This window comes from Geospiza fortis, unplaced genomic scaffold, assembly GCF_000277835.1.
Source record: "Geospiza fortis unplaced genomic scaffold, GeoFor_1.0 scaffold16, whole genome shotgun sequence".
In the NCBI taxonomy this organism is placed as follows: Eukaryota; Metazoa; Chordata; class Aves; order Passeriformes; family Thraupidae; genus Geospiza; species Geospiza fortis.
The window spans coordinates 16,659,397-16,673,934 of NW_005054302.1; the positions used below are offsets into that span (position 1 = coordinate 16,659,397).

The window sequence follows — 14,538 nt, forward strand, 5'->3', positions numbered from 1 at the left end:
CATATAAAAAGATGTCTCCTGCTCCCAGCAGATCTATTCTTGCTAATTTGTGTTGAAATTATTAGGAAGAAGTTATTAGGATTATAGTTGTGTTAGAGGCAGAATCTGAGCAATCATGCTCAACCAAAACAAAAGCAGTGCAAATTGGGAATGTCTTTCATCTTATCTTTTGTTTGTCAGTGCTAATTGGCTCCCGTTCTTTTAAGAACAAAAACGTAACAGAAGGGCTTCCAGCTGCATACGCTCTACATATTGACTACTAACCACTAGCACTTGGGAGAGCATTTATGGGTTTTAGCACCTCTCTAATCCACAACTTCCATTTGAGTTGGCCAGAGAAACAGATAGAATTGTAATGAAAAAGAAGAACGTGTGCTAGCAATGTGTGCTTGATGCTGTCCGGTTCACACTCAGGGATGTTTGCACCTCCTGTAACACTGGTGGGGACTGGGAGGCTTTCCAAGTGATGCTCCAACCCTTCAATGATATGACAATAAAATGCAGATGATAAAGAGACATTCCAGGAAAAGGACACCGCTGGAGCTGGTGTCTTCTTATTGCCACTAGCTTAGGCATTACTGCAAAAAAGAGAAAATTTGAACATTTGTGCTTAAGGGTATCTCTGGCAACCTTACTGAATCTACTTTGTGGGAAAGTGGGATCCCAACCACACTCTCATGATCAGCTTGCTGTGTATGGATCAGCACAAAATCTGTATCCAGTAGAACACATAAATATGACTAAAAGACTGCTGGACAACAATGCCTGTCATAACCTTTTGTTCTGTCTGTCTGTTTCCTTGTGTGTGTACAACACCCAACTGCTGTATGTAATCATTAATTTAGACTACAAATGCTTTGAGGAAAGAAACCATCTCTTTGCATTGCAGTTGTGCTGTACCTAGCACAGAGGGGCCCTATTGTAAACTGGACCTCTAGCCAGCAAACATGAAAGCTAAAGGGACAGAGCATGGAGGTGACTGCTGCTATCCAGGCTCCAGACCTTTGTAATATTCAAGCAACTATTTCTTTCTGATTCTTGGGTGGTGAGAGGTAAAACCCCCTGCTTCTACTGGCAGTTCAAGCTAGGGATGCTCCTTCCATGCTATGTCCTTCCCAAGGTCCAGCTGAGCAGGGGCACAGGGCAGAAAGCAATGCAGCCAGAGCATCAATATGCTCCACCAGACTTCGGTGGACTCCTGGTTCCTTGGAGTAGCTGCCAGCCTCCAGAAGCTAAATTAGTTTCAAGGAGCTCAGGGCTGCAGTTTGCTGACTCAGCCCCCAGCAGAGACTCAGCTCTAAGTGATAAAAATGAAAGAGATCAGCTGTCTCAGAGCAAGGAATCTGTGACCAAGTGGGATTCATCCTAAAGCTGTGATTTCTGTAGGCAGCTGGTGGGGATCAGTGTACCCCCTGACTCTGTGGTGTCAGCTCTTCTGATTTCACTTTCTTCACCTTCCTCTCAAGTCAATCTGCTTCTACAGAAACCTGGTGCACAAACATCAAACAAATTGTCCAGTTGCAGTGCTGAGCCTCCAGAATAATGAATATACCTCCCAACTTGGCTAAGGATTACATGCAGGTTACATGAGCAGGCACATCAGTGCATCTGTGTACTCTGTAGGTACTCTATGGACAAAAACCACTTGTTCATAGATGGACAAGTTAAAGAACACCAAAATCCATAGAACCCAATGGTTTGGGCTGGAAGCAACCTTAAAGATCATCTGGTTCCAACTCCCTTGCCATGAGCAGGGACAATTCCCACTAGACCAGGTCACTCAAAGTCCTTGAAATCCATCTTTGAGTCCAGTGACTTCTCAGTGGTCTGTAAATTACCTTGAACTATATAAGACCATTCAAGCTAAAATTTGTCAGGGCAGAAAATGTTGTCAGACATCCTAATTTCTAATCCCAGCCTCTGATTTAGTGGGTACCATTAGATGCATCTCTTGACTTTCCCAGTCCAATGAACCAGCCAGTGATAGAGAGTTAATATTTACTTGTGTTCCTTGCTGATTTTTATAGTATTTATTTAATGCTATTTGTAAAGCACTTTCAAAATCATGTAACGAATTCATGCTGTTCCAGTTTCTATTATCTTTTCTATGGGTTTGAGTATTTTTTTTAATAGAGCATGTCTCATCAGCTTTTGTACAGCAAAGTTTTCATGCGATTGAGTCAAGTTTGTTTTAAGAAATTGATGCTCTTAGACAAGAAGCAGGTTCTCTTGAACTACAGTAGCAGGCTGCATGCAGTCCAGAGCATTCCCAGTCATAGAGGGTCATGCCTCCCATCTTTAGTGTCATTCTGGTTTGCAGAATAAATGGGAGCACACATGCAAGCTGTTACCTTGTTCTGGGGGTCATGAGATAACTGCATAAAACTCAGCAGGTTTATTATTTGGCATATTCACAATAGGAATATATATTCTTGAAAATGTGCACTGAGTTGCCTTAAATTGATTTAGTAAATCAGTTTACTGATAGCAAGGAAATAACTGGGGTTTTAAAGTAAGGGAATTTAAAGATACAATTGCATCAGTTTAGCTAGATTGGTTCCTAAGCTGATTTTGTTGCTCCAGGTTTGGGGGTTTTGGGGTTTCTTTTTGGCATGATAAAGTCTCCAAATGAGTAAGTAAAATTTCAGTTTTAGAATTACAGTGAGATAAATTTTTCACCTCTGTAAGGGGACTCACTTTATTCCAGGTCTCTCCTATAACATTGCTCAGATACAGCCTGAAATAGTGAAACTCTGGTCCTGTTTAAGTCACATTACTTAGACTGAGCAAAACTCCTATAACTTCAAGGCTTGCATGTGTTTTTAGCCTAATTACTGCACCAGAGACGTTGTTTATATAACAGGGCATGAATATAAAGTGACAACTCTCAAACTACTCTGTTGCATGCATTTCTGTGTAAAGCAAAGTTAACAGACAGTTCAAAGTATCAGTACTGGTTTATAAATCACATTTTTAAATAAAGTTTTAAATTTGATTAAAGTGGTAGTTTAAAGAGGCTGCAGGTCCTCAGTATCCCTGGGTTGTAGGAACACAGTAAAGCAGCAAGAAAGTCTCCAGACCTTTTCCATATTGCATTCAGCAGCCTTTGCATAGCTTTTTCAGAAATACCAAAAACAATGAGCTTTCAGAGAAGAGAGATGAGAAAGGGTTACCCTTTCCTGTGGGGTTTTTATTTTTTGAGCTGCTTTGGATAAATAGATAATCTCATCCTTCAGCTTGTCTCTCCAGAGTCTTTAAAGAAAAACAACAAAACAACTGTACAACAAGTATGATTTTTATGGAGTGGTAAAAAATACATCAGAGATGAGCAGCAAAAACAGAAATAAAATTATCTCATTCCTTCAATCTCAGGAGAGTTTTCTTTTTGTTAAATTGAATTTCACTGAGGGAAACTGGGAGGTGTTTTCAGTTTGTTTTTTTCTGCTTGATTTTGGGTTTACCTTTTGTTTAGTTCATCAAGGTAATTTGAAAGCTGCACCCTGGGACTCTGGGAAAACCAGCTTGTGAACGACACCACTTGCTAAAAAATACTGCTTGGTTCTGTTTTCACAGCTGCTGGAGCCTGACATGGAGGTGGTGCTTTCCTTTCTGCATCCTGTTTTGGGGATGCAGGAGAGGCCAAGACATTTCCCCCCAGCAGATTCCATCTCTGGTCCAGGCTCAGTGAAGCCAAAGGGATGAAATAGAGGTGTTTGCAAATAAGACCTCTTCCAACTTGCCTAAAAACTTGTTGAGAATCATTTGTAATGTTTATTTCCTCCCTCCTGTTGGCCTATTCAGTGCCTGGATCCATGCAGAGCAAGCATCTCCCTCCCAGCTGAAGGAGTTGCCAAATGCTAATTGACTGTTAGAAACATTCACATCAGGGTACAAATGTTGTGCAGCTTTGCTGGCAGGAACCAGCAGGTTACTCCTGAGGCTGCAGCAAGCCAAGCTCCATAGGTCTGGGAACATGATGCCCCAACTCAAGTGGTAGAATAAATATAGCTTTGGCTTTTTGAAGTGCTTTCCACTTCCTCTCATGGACTCAATTCAACATTCTTTAGTGAATAACCTTTTCATAATTCTATTTCCTAAATGGCACCTCAGTCCATAAACCATGAAATAAAAAAGGTTCCCCCAAAAAATTGCTTGACAAAGACTTTTTTTAGAAATAGTTCATGCCTGTTGTGGCTCCTCTGGGATTTTTGCATCCAGTCTGAAAGCCTCACAATTAATTTTAAAAAATAATTTTTAGATAGTTTTTTCACCTTCTTTCTTACCATGTATTTACAAGGTGCATCAAGTCTGGCTTTGTGAAGTCAAGAGTGTTTCAGATCCCAATTCTCATGCAGAGAAGCACTTAAGCTCGTAGCTCTTTAAGCACATGAGCAGCTCTGCTGAAACCAGTGAACCTGATCACATGCACAAACTCTCAGTGAAAGTGTCATAGAGCAGTACCAAGCATGAAAGTGAGAAGCAGGGATGAGAAAAATTTCTTCGCCTGAAGCACATGTTTGGCATTGCAACCGAAGAGACAGTGAGAAAAACACAAAGGACAAAAACAAGAGATTGTCAGTTTCTGTTGAAATCCTTTCCTTTCTTACTTAACACCTCTTTTTTTGGGTCTATGCATAGTGGATATATCCCTGTGGTACTTGATAAAATCTCCATCTGTGACAAGATGTGAAGTTAAAATACAAAACTAAGAAAACCACCAGAACCTTATCCCAACATCTTTACATCCAGAGGATGAACATTTTCCTAATCAAGGTAACATTCTTTCACACAGCTCTGGAGGGCTTTCTGTTATCCAACACTAACACAGGCAGATAAGCCACTTGGCAGGAGATAGCTCAGGGTGAAGTCAGAGACCACAGGCAGTGATTCATCTGCACTGCTTTAAATGTTTAAGAGTCAAAAAAGATGATGTCCAGAGTGCTGTGGCACACAGACACCCTGCACTGTAGGTATTTCTAGTAGACTAGATTCAGTCCATGACTGTGCTCTCCATGTTCCCTGGGTTGCATTAGGCATTAGTCAAGTTAGCAGAGATGCCAAGACAATTCATATGGGGATGTGTCAGAGAAATCTCTTTCCAAATAGTTAATTTCATCACGTGAATTGATCCAATCTATGCATTTGTTTGGATAATCACTACTTTAAAAAATAAAAATAAAAAAGAAAATTAGTATATATGGCCAAAATAAGTTGGAGCTAGAAAAGCACCAACAAAGATAAACATGTTTCAAAAAAGGGATAGGTATGATTTCAATATACATGAGGACAAAGAAGCTGAGCCTGGACTCCTGCCTCCAACACTTGCTGTTATTCAGGTAAACTCTATTTGCACTGCGGATTTTAGGTTCATAAAATGAGACTGATGACATTTCTTGTAGTTATTTTTCTGGGGTCCTTGCTAGGCAGTTGAAACAAACAGATGGGGTAGTGCTTGCACTAATTTTGTATTCCATCTCTTAAAACAGCTTTGATCTTGTTACCATTGGTGGAATCTCCATTATCCTGCACTTTGAGCGGGCTCCCTTCATCACCCAGGAGCACACGCTGTGGCTGCCGTGGGATCGCTTCTTTGTGATGGAAACCATCGTCATGAGGCACGAAGAGAACGAGATCCCAAGCTGTGACCTCAGTAACTTCGCCCGGCCCAACCCTGTGGTCTCTCCTTCTCCGCTCACTGCTTTTGCGACTTCCTGCTCAGAGAAAGGTCCTATTGTTCCTGAAATCCAGGTATGAACCGTGTGAGCTGAGAAACAATAAGTCATAAAATCATAGAATGGTTTGGGTTGGAAGGGACCTTAAAGATCCTGTAGTTCCAGACCCCCTGCCTTAGGCAGGGACACCGTCCATTAGACCAGGTTGATCAGAGCCCCATCCATCCTGGCACTGAATTGGGATTGGGGCATCCACAATTTCTCTGGGCAGCCTCTGACAGTGCCTCCTCATCCCCACCTTCTTTCTGTGCTTCTTTTGACAGCTTTGAGCAAGACAAATGTGACTGTTCCCCTGCTTGCCTAACAATAACCACTCCCCATCTGTTACCCCGTTTTTCAGACATGTGGCAGGAGCACTCACTCCCAGGCACTCGCTTTACCAGATTTCTTTTCCCCTATCCCTGAGAGATGGAGGCAAAGCACTTGTGGCTGACAACACGTGAGCTGGGACCCTTGTGTGACCAATAACAAGCCCTTGGTCAGCCATTTGGCATTCAGCATTTGGCATTTGCCCAGCACCAGGCTGATGCCCTTCTGGCTGATGCTCTAATGCCTGTCTTCTGTTCAGGAGCAAATTCCACCCACTGGGCACTATAACCCTTGGTGGTGGAGTGTTGGAGTAAACTTTCTCATGATTGGAAGTCACACCCCCCCACTCTACTCAACTGCTGAGACATGCAGTCAGCCAGCAGGTGGGTGAGAAGGGGCCAGCCTGCAGAGCACCTCAGTTTTATTGCATTTCATGACATTTGGAATAGATGAGCAAAGTGAGAGGGTTACCTTTAATTTCTCATCCCCATTTTCCTTTTTTATGAGGAAGTATGAGTCAGATAAAGAACCTTAACAATCTGCTGTGGCTTCAAAGTATTTTGTCAAATAGAAAGTTGTGTTTCAAACTGACTAGTCCAAGGAACTAAATTATCAATTTTCCTTAAAAACATTAATTCCATTGAAACACATGGATGTAGCAGCATTCAACCTTTGCTACATTGGACATGCTGTTCTCTGGATTTTATATGCCATCATTCAGCATGTCCTGAGCACTGCTTTTAGTGACAATAATCTGCCAAGGAGGAAATAATAACAAGTGTAGAGACAAACTCTGTGCTTCCAGCGTGACTCCACTGGGGTTGTAGTACCATTAAGGAGGAAAGAAGTAACTTTATACCTTCTAATTTTAATAAACCAGGTGCTAAACCCAGCAACAAATAAAGCTAGTGGTCTCTTTACCTTTTTCTCTGGACCAAGTCTTATGATCCTTTCTCACACTAATTTACAATTATGGTCCCCATGTTTGTCCCAGCATAATTACTAATTAAGTCCTATATCTTGTAAAGTCCATCATATTATAAATTCTTGGTTCAGAATCTTGGTTTCCACATCTTTTTTATGAAATAAACAATCATGAAAGGTCAGTGCTTCCTGGGAAAAAGCAAATATCTGATACAGTACAACTATGATCATAACCTCAGTCATTATTTGGTACCACAAACCTTCCAGTAGACCAGGCTGCTCAGAGCCCCATCCAACATGATTTTGAATGTTTTCAGTGTTGGGGCATCTGCCATCTCTCTGGGCAACCTGTGTCAATGTTTTACCACCCTCATCAAAGATATTTGGTGCCATTTGAAATGTCCCGATGGTATCCTGCTTGACCTTCAACTGCTAATCCAGAATGATCCCCCTATCAGTGTCCTGCATTATATCCTCTGGATATCCTTGTGAATGGCAGATCACCTGGACATCCCAAGTCCCACTAGACACTTGTAGTTATGGAATCTAATACATAAGAAAGATTAATTTTGAGATTGTAAGGAGTTCACATGCAGTTGTCTGGATATGTGCCGTATATCTGAGCTCCCATTTAAGTGGACAGAAATCTAACCTGTACATCAGTGGAGCCTACACATCACTTAAACTGACCACCCTGAAGCTTTCTGGTTCTCACTGATGGTATCAGTTTGATTCCACTGACTGAATTAATGTGTTTACATCACGTTGTTTATGTGATGTAAACATCACATAAGTTGACATCTGGATTTAGATGCCTTAAACTGGAATTGAATCCCACTCTTAAGTTTACAAGGCAACACCAACCTTCTAAAGAGTCTGTCTGTATCTGCTGTTACCTGTAGGCAAGACCTAAAAGAGCAGTTCAGAGCAGACACCTAACTTAGGTTCTTAAATTGACATAAGATGAATCCCATACATGACGAACACAGTGCTTTTCCTGTGGGCCATATGTCTGAGCTAAAACCTGTAAATCAATATTCCACCTCAAATATTGACAGCTGAAGGTTAGCAGAGTTTGTGGTGCAGGAGTTTACAAGAGAATCTGATTTGTGGCAGAGTCCTGACTGTACTGCAGTTCAGAAATGGACTACTTTTCATTTCTGTACTGGATGTACATACAATAAAAAATAACCTAGCTGTCCATTCCTGCAGCTGAATTTTGTAATATGCAGTTCTCAGTAGGGAAATGTTAAATATAAAAGGTGTAAGCACATAGCTGGGAGGAGGTGACAAGCAGATAGCAGGGCTGGGAAAGAGGTTTTGACAAGAGGGTAGATAAGAACCCCATGAGCTCCAACAAATAAATGCAGAAATAAATGCAATGCTCTTTACCTGGATGCATTCAAAAAACCTAGTAGTACATTTTTAATATTTGATTCAGGTGCCTATAGACAGATTTGGGGCCATTCAGAATGCCCTGAAGTGCCCCTTCAGGCTTCAAGCTGTAGCTTCAGAAAGGTGGAGATGTCAGAAAGGTCCATGTCAGAATTGTCATGCCCTTGCAGAAGTTTTGGATACCATAGAGTGTTTCAAAAGCACTGATGTCTATGTTAAGGCCCCTGAATCAGACTCAAAATGGTTTTCCTTTTTAAAATTTTCTCTGAGCATCTTACAAAAAAAAAAAAAGACATTGACTGTTCCTTGCCTGTCTGCTGGCAGAGTGAAGAGTAGCTGTAAGAGACATGTGTAACCCAGCACACAGAAACAAGATTTCCTACCTTGTCTCATGCGAAGAGTAGAAAAATTGCTACTAAGACAAGAACAGATTCTCACCACAGAGAAAGAGAACATGACAGTGAAAATTGCGACCCTGTGTAAATCCCCAGTAAGCCTGAAGAATCTGCTCTTCTGCCTGCCCAGCCTTGTGGCTGGATCTCTTTAAAAGAGCAGATTATATTGTTAGTCCGGGATAAACCCTAAGAGTCTTTCACAAGGCCTGCAGTCACAGCATATGAATGTGTCTGGGCCAAACAGCGATTATCAAATAGAATAAGGGCACAATCTAGCTCTTATTACTTGTAGCACATTCAGATTATTTTAAAGCTTGTTTTCCCCCTCTTCTCCCACTGATATCCTACTGAATTATACACCCCCTACCAGTGCCATGTTTTGTCGCTAGTTTGTCACAACTTACAAACTGCAAATACATTTTAAATCACCTGAATTACTATTTGAACCCTCTCTTCAAGCAGACACCTTTCAACACAGCCCCTTTCAACAGCAGCAGTGCTGCTCAGTGTCTTGGCAGTGTTGGGCTGACCTTTTCTTTGGAATGGTGGACAGCAGAGATAGATCACGACAGAGAGAAATAATTACTTATGGCAAGAATCTGAAGCAGACTTTCTAAATAGTATCTCCATGACAATTATTTTTGCCTGTTTTTATCCTAATGGGGTTACTACATATGAAGACAGATTTGATACAAGGGACCACCTTTACTGCAGTTTGGCTGAGCTCATCTCTGGTTGAGCCTGGTCCCCATCCAGCTTGTTGATGATCTCATAAAATATATTTTTAAAATCCTGGGTTTTCCCAATTCTGTCATATTTCAGCCTCCTAAGCACTGAGATATGTAAATTAAAAAGACTGCATTAGAGAAGGTAAATATTCATGAGCACAGTGGAATGGGGCTTTAACTGCTGGATGTGTCTGTTTTCAAGTGCTGCAACAATCCAAGCCTTTTAGTTATCACTTTAAAAAGTGTTGGGCTTTGGATAACATCTCAGAAGAGGTGTTTTCAGGGGGCAGATTACGAGATTTGTCATTTTTGATAACACTAACCAGAAAACCTGTAAGAGTTGAGCAACTCACTATGCCAGGGGAGTTTGCTGCTCCCACACAGAAGGAGCTGGGTATAGGAGTGACATAACTTGGAAGGCACAAGGATCATGGAATCCTAGAATCTCCTGAGTGGGAAGGGACCCACATTGAGTCCAGCTTCTGACCCTGCACCCCAAGGACACCTCAAGAATCACACTGTGATAGATGTGATCCCTTTCTGATGGGTGGCTCTCTTGACCCACCTGCCTTCAAGCTTCCCCGTCCTTAATATTCAGAAAAATGATCATTGCTAGGGATGTATTTTCCAAGCTCTTTAGGGTTCAACACACTGAAGAACTTCAGAAGTGGCACAGGAGAGGGCTGTGCCAGCTGTGACCTTTTAACACATCCCATAAAGCCACCAGGCTTTCCTGCTCACTGATAAGCTTCTACCTTCATTTTTCAATATTCCCCAGAAGTTGCCGACTTGTGCCAAAAATATCCAAGTTGGGTGCTTACCCAAGAGTGAAGTTTTCTTGAAAGGGACAATGTTTTCCTCCTAAGATTTTTTTTAATCAGCATTTTGCATGGAAAGATCAGTGCAGTGTCAGGGATATACTTGTATCACTTTCCATAAACTTTCCAAGCATTTCTCCATTAAAAAAAAAAAAAATTTAAGGTCTGGTGATACTTTACCAGGTAGATTAGCTGAAAATCTCATCTTTATTGAGACTTCTCTGTTCCCAAAGTAGAGAAGGCTTTCCCTGATATTTCTTCAGTCTTTTCTGAAGTTCTGTGCTGTAATGGGTGCCACGGTGCCAGATTATTCCAACCAGCTCCCGGCACCGACAGCACAGGTGGGCTGTCCCCAGAAAGCTGCCCAATCCGGGGTGCAGCTACAGGGTATGGCAGCTCTACGGCTCAGGTGGACTGCAGACTGTGCCGAGGGTAGGGACAAGGATCAGGGAGAGGCCCTCTGTATAGTTTCCGAAGACGTTTATTCCCGGAGGTTCAGTGACAGAAAGGGCAAGCTCAGCTGCATACATCAGATAATAAGGGGGAGGAGGTCTCAGGGAAGGATACAATCTTAGACCAATTGGGAGAAATTGGGGGTGGAACACAAGGCAGGGAACACAATGTTTAAACCAATACGGGACTGCAGGGGAGGAAAATAATTTAAACAAACAGGTGGGGTTTCGAAGGACACAAGATTGATAGGGAAGTTTCTAGAAAAAAAGGCGGGCTTGGGGAGGGATTGACATTCAATAGGATGAGGAAGAGGGAACAGAGGGGCAGATCTTTGGAGAGATGGACAGCCAGGGCAAACCCAATAACACAAGGGGGAAAGGAACAACCCATCAAGAATAAAATATGCTATAGCAGTACAAAATAAGAAAGATCACAAAACTGACTGCTAGAAATGCATTACAATTAAAAAACACAAGGCTACAAATGGGCACCTGTTAGATAACTGTCCCAGTCAGTCAGAAATACCCACATTTATGGCTAGGGGAGAAAATAAAGCAACTCACTTAGAATATGGGGGAGTTTCAAAAAGAAAGAGAAGGAATAATGCAAGGGAATGGAAAGGAGTTGTAGGTAGTAAGTCAGGCCACTAGTTTTATCACTTAAGTTAGAAGGCAAGGAATTTCAAGCAAGTACCAGAATAAGTAGGAACAAATGTGAAGTCAAAAAATAAGGGAAAGAACACAAATGAAAGAAAAGGCTAGAGGTAGATGGTAGATCAGGTAGAGAGGATCAGAGAGGAGGTAGGAGAGGAGCAGTTTCAAAGTAGGAGAGATGGGTAAGTCAGAGGAGGGGGGTGGAATCAGGATTCACTAATGTCTTGGAGAGAATTGCATGTTATGATCAGGACCAGGAAACATCCTTAAGGCCAAATAGAGTGCAATATTTTACTGGGAAAAGGAAACTAGGAGACAAAAATTAGAGGCCTCTAAAACCTATGATGATAAAAGACAGGAAAAGGAAGCTAAACTGATGAGCTGTAATTATCTGAGATCCCAGGCTCTTTTCTCTGTGGGTCCTGGTACTCCTTTTAATAGTGAGTCTCTTTGTAAACACTGACTTAATGTGACACTTTGTTCTCCTGTTCTCCCATGTAACAGAGATGGAGAAGGCGGGAGGCCTTCCTTAGCTTCCAGAAATAAGTTACATATATGATTTCATACTTGATGCCTACTAGGTGCCTTTTTAGACATGCCTGCCAGAGCTTTTATACAGGTGTGTTTGATAAATTACAGCTTCACTGCCTTTTCCTGTCTGCTCGCTGCTGATTTAACACCTCATGGATTGCTTTTCCACAGGCTCTACAAGAGGAGATTAACGTTTCTGGCAGTAAAATAAAAGTGAGTTACCTGAGCAGCCGCACAGCTGGCTACAAATCAGTGCTGCGGATTAGCATGACCCACCCCACCATCCCCTTCAACCTCATGAAAGTGCACCTCATGGTGGCCGTCGAGGGACGCCTCTTCAGAAAATGGTTTGCAGCAGCCCCAGACCTGTCCTACTATTTCATCTGGGACAAGACAGATGTCTACAGCCAGAAGGTGTATGGGCTCTCAGAAGCCTTTGGTAAGTGACCCCAGGGTTTGTGCCTCCTTTTAGAAGCAACTAAGTGGCAGTGATAAACCTTGTCCTAGATCAGTATGGTCTGACTGCAGACACACAAATGGTCCCTGCAGATTCACTGCAGCACACATTCCCCAGCAGATGAATCACAGAATGGTTTGGGTTGAAAGGCATCTTAAAGACTATTTAGTTCGAATTCCCCAGTCATGGGCAGGGATGACACCTATTAGATCAGGTTACCCAGAGCCCTATCCAACCTGGCCTTGAACACTTTCAAGGACAGAGTGCAAGTACTTACCTGTTAGCTGGCTCATGGCCCAGCGCGTACATCCTAAGCTGCTCCCATCATATTCATACAGAAGGAATTAACTGGGACTAGAAGTGTTTGGCTACCTCTCACCTATAGCCAAAAACTGTCAACACTGCTTTGAGAGGAATCCCTAGGACAGAGCCCTGATTGCCACTGCTCCTTGTGCCTGACCTTCAGGGTTGGTCTAATCTTAGTTTCCTCTTTGTTACCCATTCAAGAATGCCATCCCATACTGGGTGTTTAATGAGCAGAAGTAATGCAGTTCTGCAGTGATTGCTTCCCATCTGTCAACACCCAGTGGACATTCAGTTACAGGTCTTCAACTGAGTCTGGACTAGTCCCTTCAGGCTGCCAGGAAATGGTATCAGCAAAATGGGAGAGATCCCAAATTAGCAAATACAGCTCTTGTTGACAGAAGGATGGTTCATTATGCCTCATAGCTCAACTGAAGATAAATCTTTTTAGAGGAGTTGCAGGATGCCTGGTTTTCCAGGCATAAGTGCCTTCCTCCTCTCACTCAGGCTTAGCTGCCTTGAGCAGGCTGGGTTGTGCACCCTGCTGAGCCTTACCCAGCTCAGAGTCCACGCTGAGAAATGTAGCATATCCTGAAGGACTCTGCGTGCATCTTCTTTAAGATGCTAGATCACCTGTGGGTCCTGGAGTGCTCCATGAAACAACTCTGGAGCTCTAGAGTACACAAGCAGGTCTGAGAACATCAGCGTTCATGCCTTCAATGATTCCCACCTCCAGAACAGTGGAAAACATTGACCTTTCATATCCTAACTTACATCTTTTTCTGATACAATCTGCTAAAAGCTATGTTTGATGGCGAATCCTGAGTTCTCTCAGTGCTCAGCACTTTTCAAAGACACTGGTAAACTTGTGAGATCAGACAGGTTTTTTTTCTATCTAGTAAAAAAAAAAATCTATGTAATTGCTTTTCATTTGTGTGGAACTTGCAGTTCTACTCTGCTTCAGCAGTAAAGATTAGAAGAAGAAAAGCAGACCAATGAAAATGGTCCTGCTTCTTCAGAGAAAATTGTAAAAGAATCATTATTCTGTCAAAACCATTATTTTCCTTCTGCTGACAATTTTAAGCAACTCCAGTGTATTCAGTGGAGTTGCTCCTGAAAGGCTCTGATTAGTCATCATGGCAAGCAAACTTTTGACATTAACAGTGACCACAAGTCAACCTGGCTGAGACTGCTGCCTCTGAGGGACTCACTGCCTCATGCAGGAATTGTGCAAGTCTTTACCTTCCAAGAAAGATCATAATCGAGATTAAATTCCTGGCATGCACTCTTTGATCAGAGAAATTAGATAGGAGTAAAATTCTCCCATTTGAGAGTCTATCAGCAGTGTACACTCTCAGATCATAGAATATCCTGAATTGGAAAGGACTCCCAGAGATCAAGTCCTAATCTTAATATCCATTGTTTTAAAATACATCCTTAAAACAGTATCTTTTAAATTTTTAGCACATTTGCCCAGCACTGACAATGACATTGATCTTTTTAGATGCAGAATGCACTTTTAAGAAAAAAATACTTGGACTGTGCATTATGATGATGACATTTTCAATTGAATTAGCAATTTTCTGTAGAAATTCTCATACCCCTTCTCAACTGTGACTCTGTGTGTGCTGGCACTGCATTTCTGAGTTACTAATCCAAGGAGTCTTTTGTTTTGTTCTTGTTCACAGTTTCAGTAGGTTATGAGTATGAATCCTGTCCAGACTTAATCCTGTGGGAGAAGAGGACAGCTGTGCTTCAGGGTTATGAAATTGATGCTTCCAAACTTGGAGGATGGTCCCTGGACAAACACCATGCCCTCAACATACAAAGTGGTAGGTTG

At 42.1% G+C, this 14,538-nt stretch overlaps 1 protein-coding gene across 4 annotated transcripts in view; it reads left to right on the forward strand.

The window, feature by feature from the left end:
- TENM4 (teneurin transmembrane protein 4) overlaps positions 1–14,538 on the forward strand; it is a 605,662-nt gene that overhangs the window by 522,233 nt on the left and 68,891 nt on the right. For all 4 annotated transcript variants that reach the window (XM_031066102.1, XM_031066104.1, XM_031066103.1 and 1 more), the window contains 3 exons: positions 5,487–5,748; positions 12,110–12,377; positions 14,387–14,530. In XM_031066102.1, the coding sequence (XP_030921962.1) occupies positions 5,487–5,748; positions 12,110–12,377; positions 14,387–14,530 (674 nt within the window). The remainder of the gene's footprint in view (positions 1–5,486; positions 5,749–12,109; positions 12,378–14,386; positions 14,531–14,538) is intronic.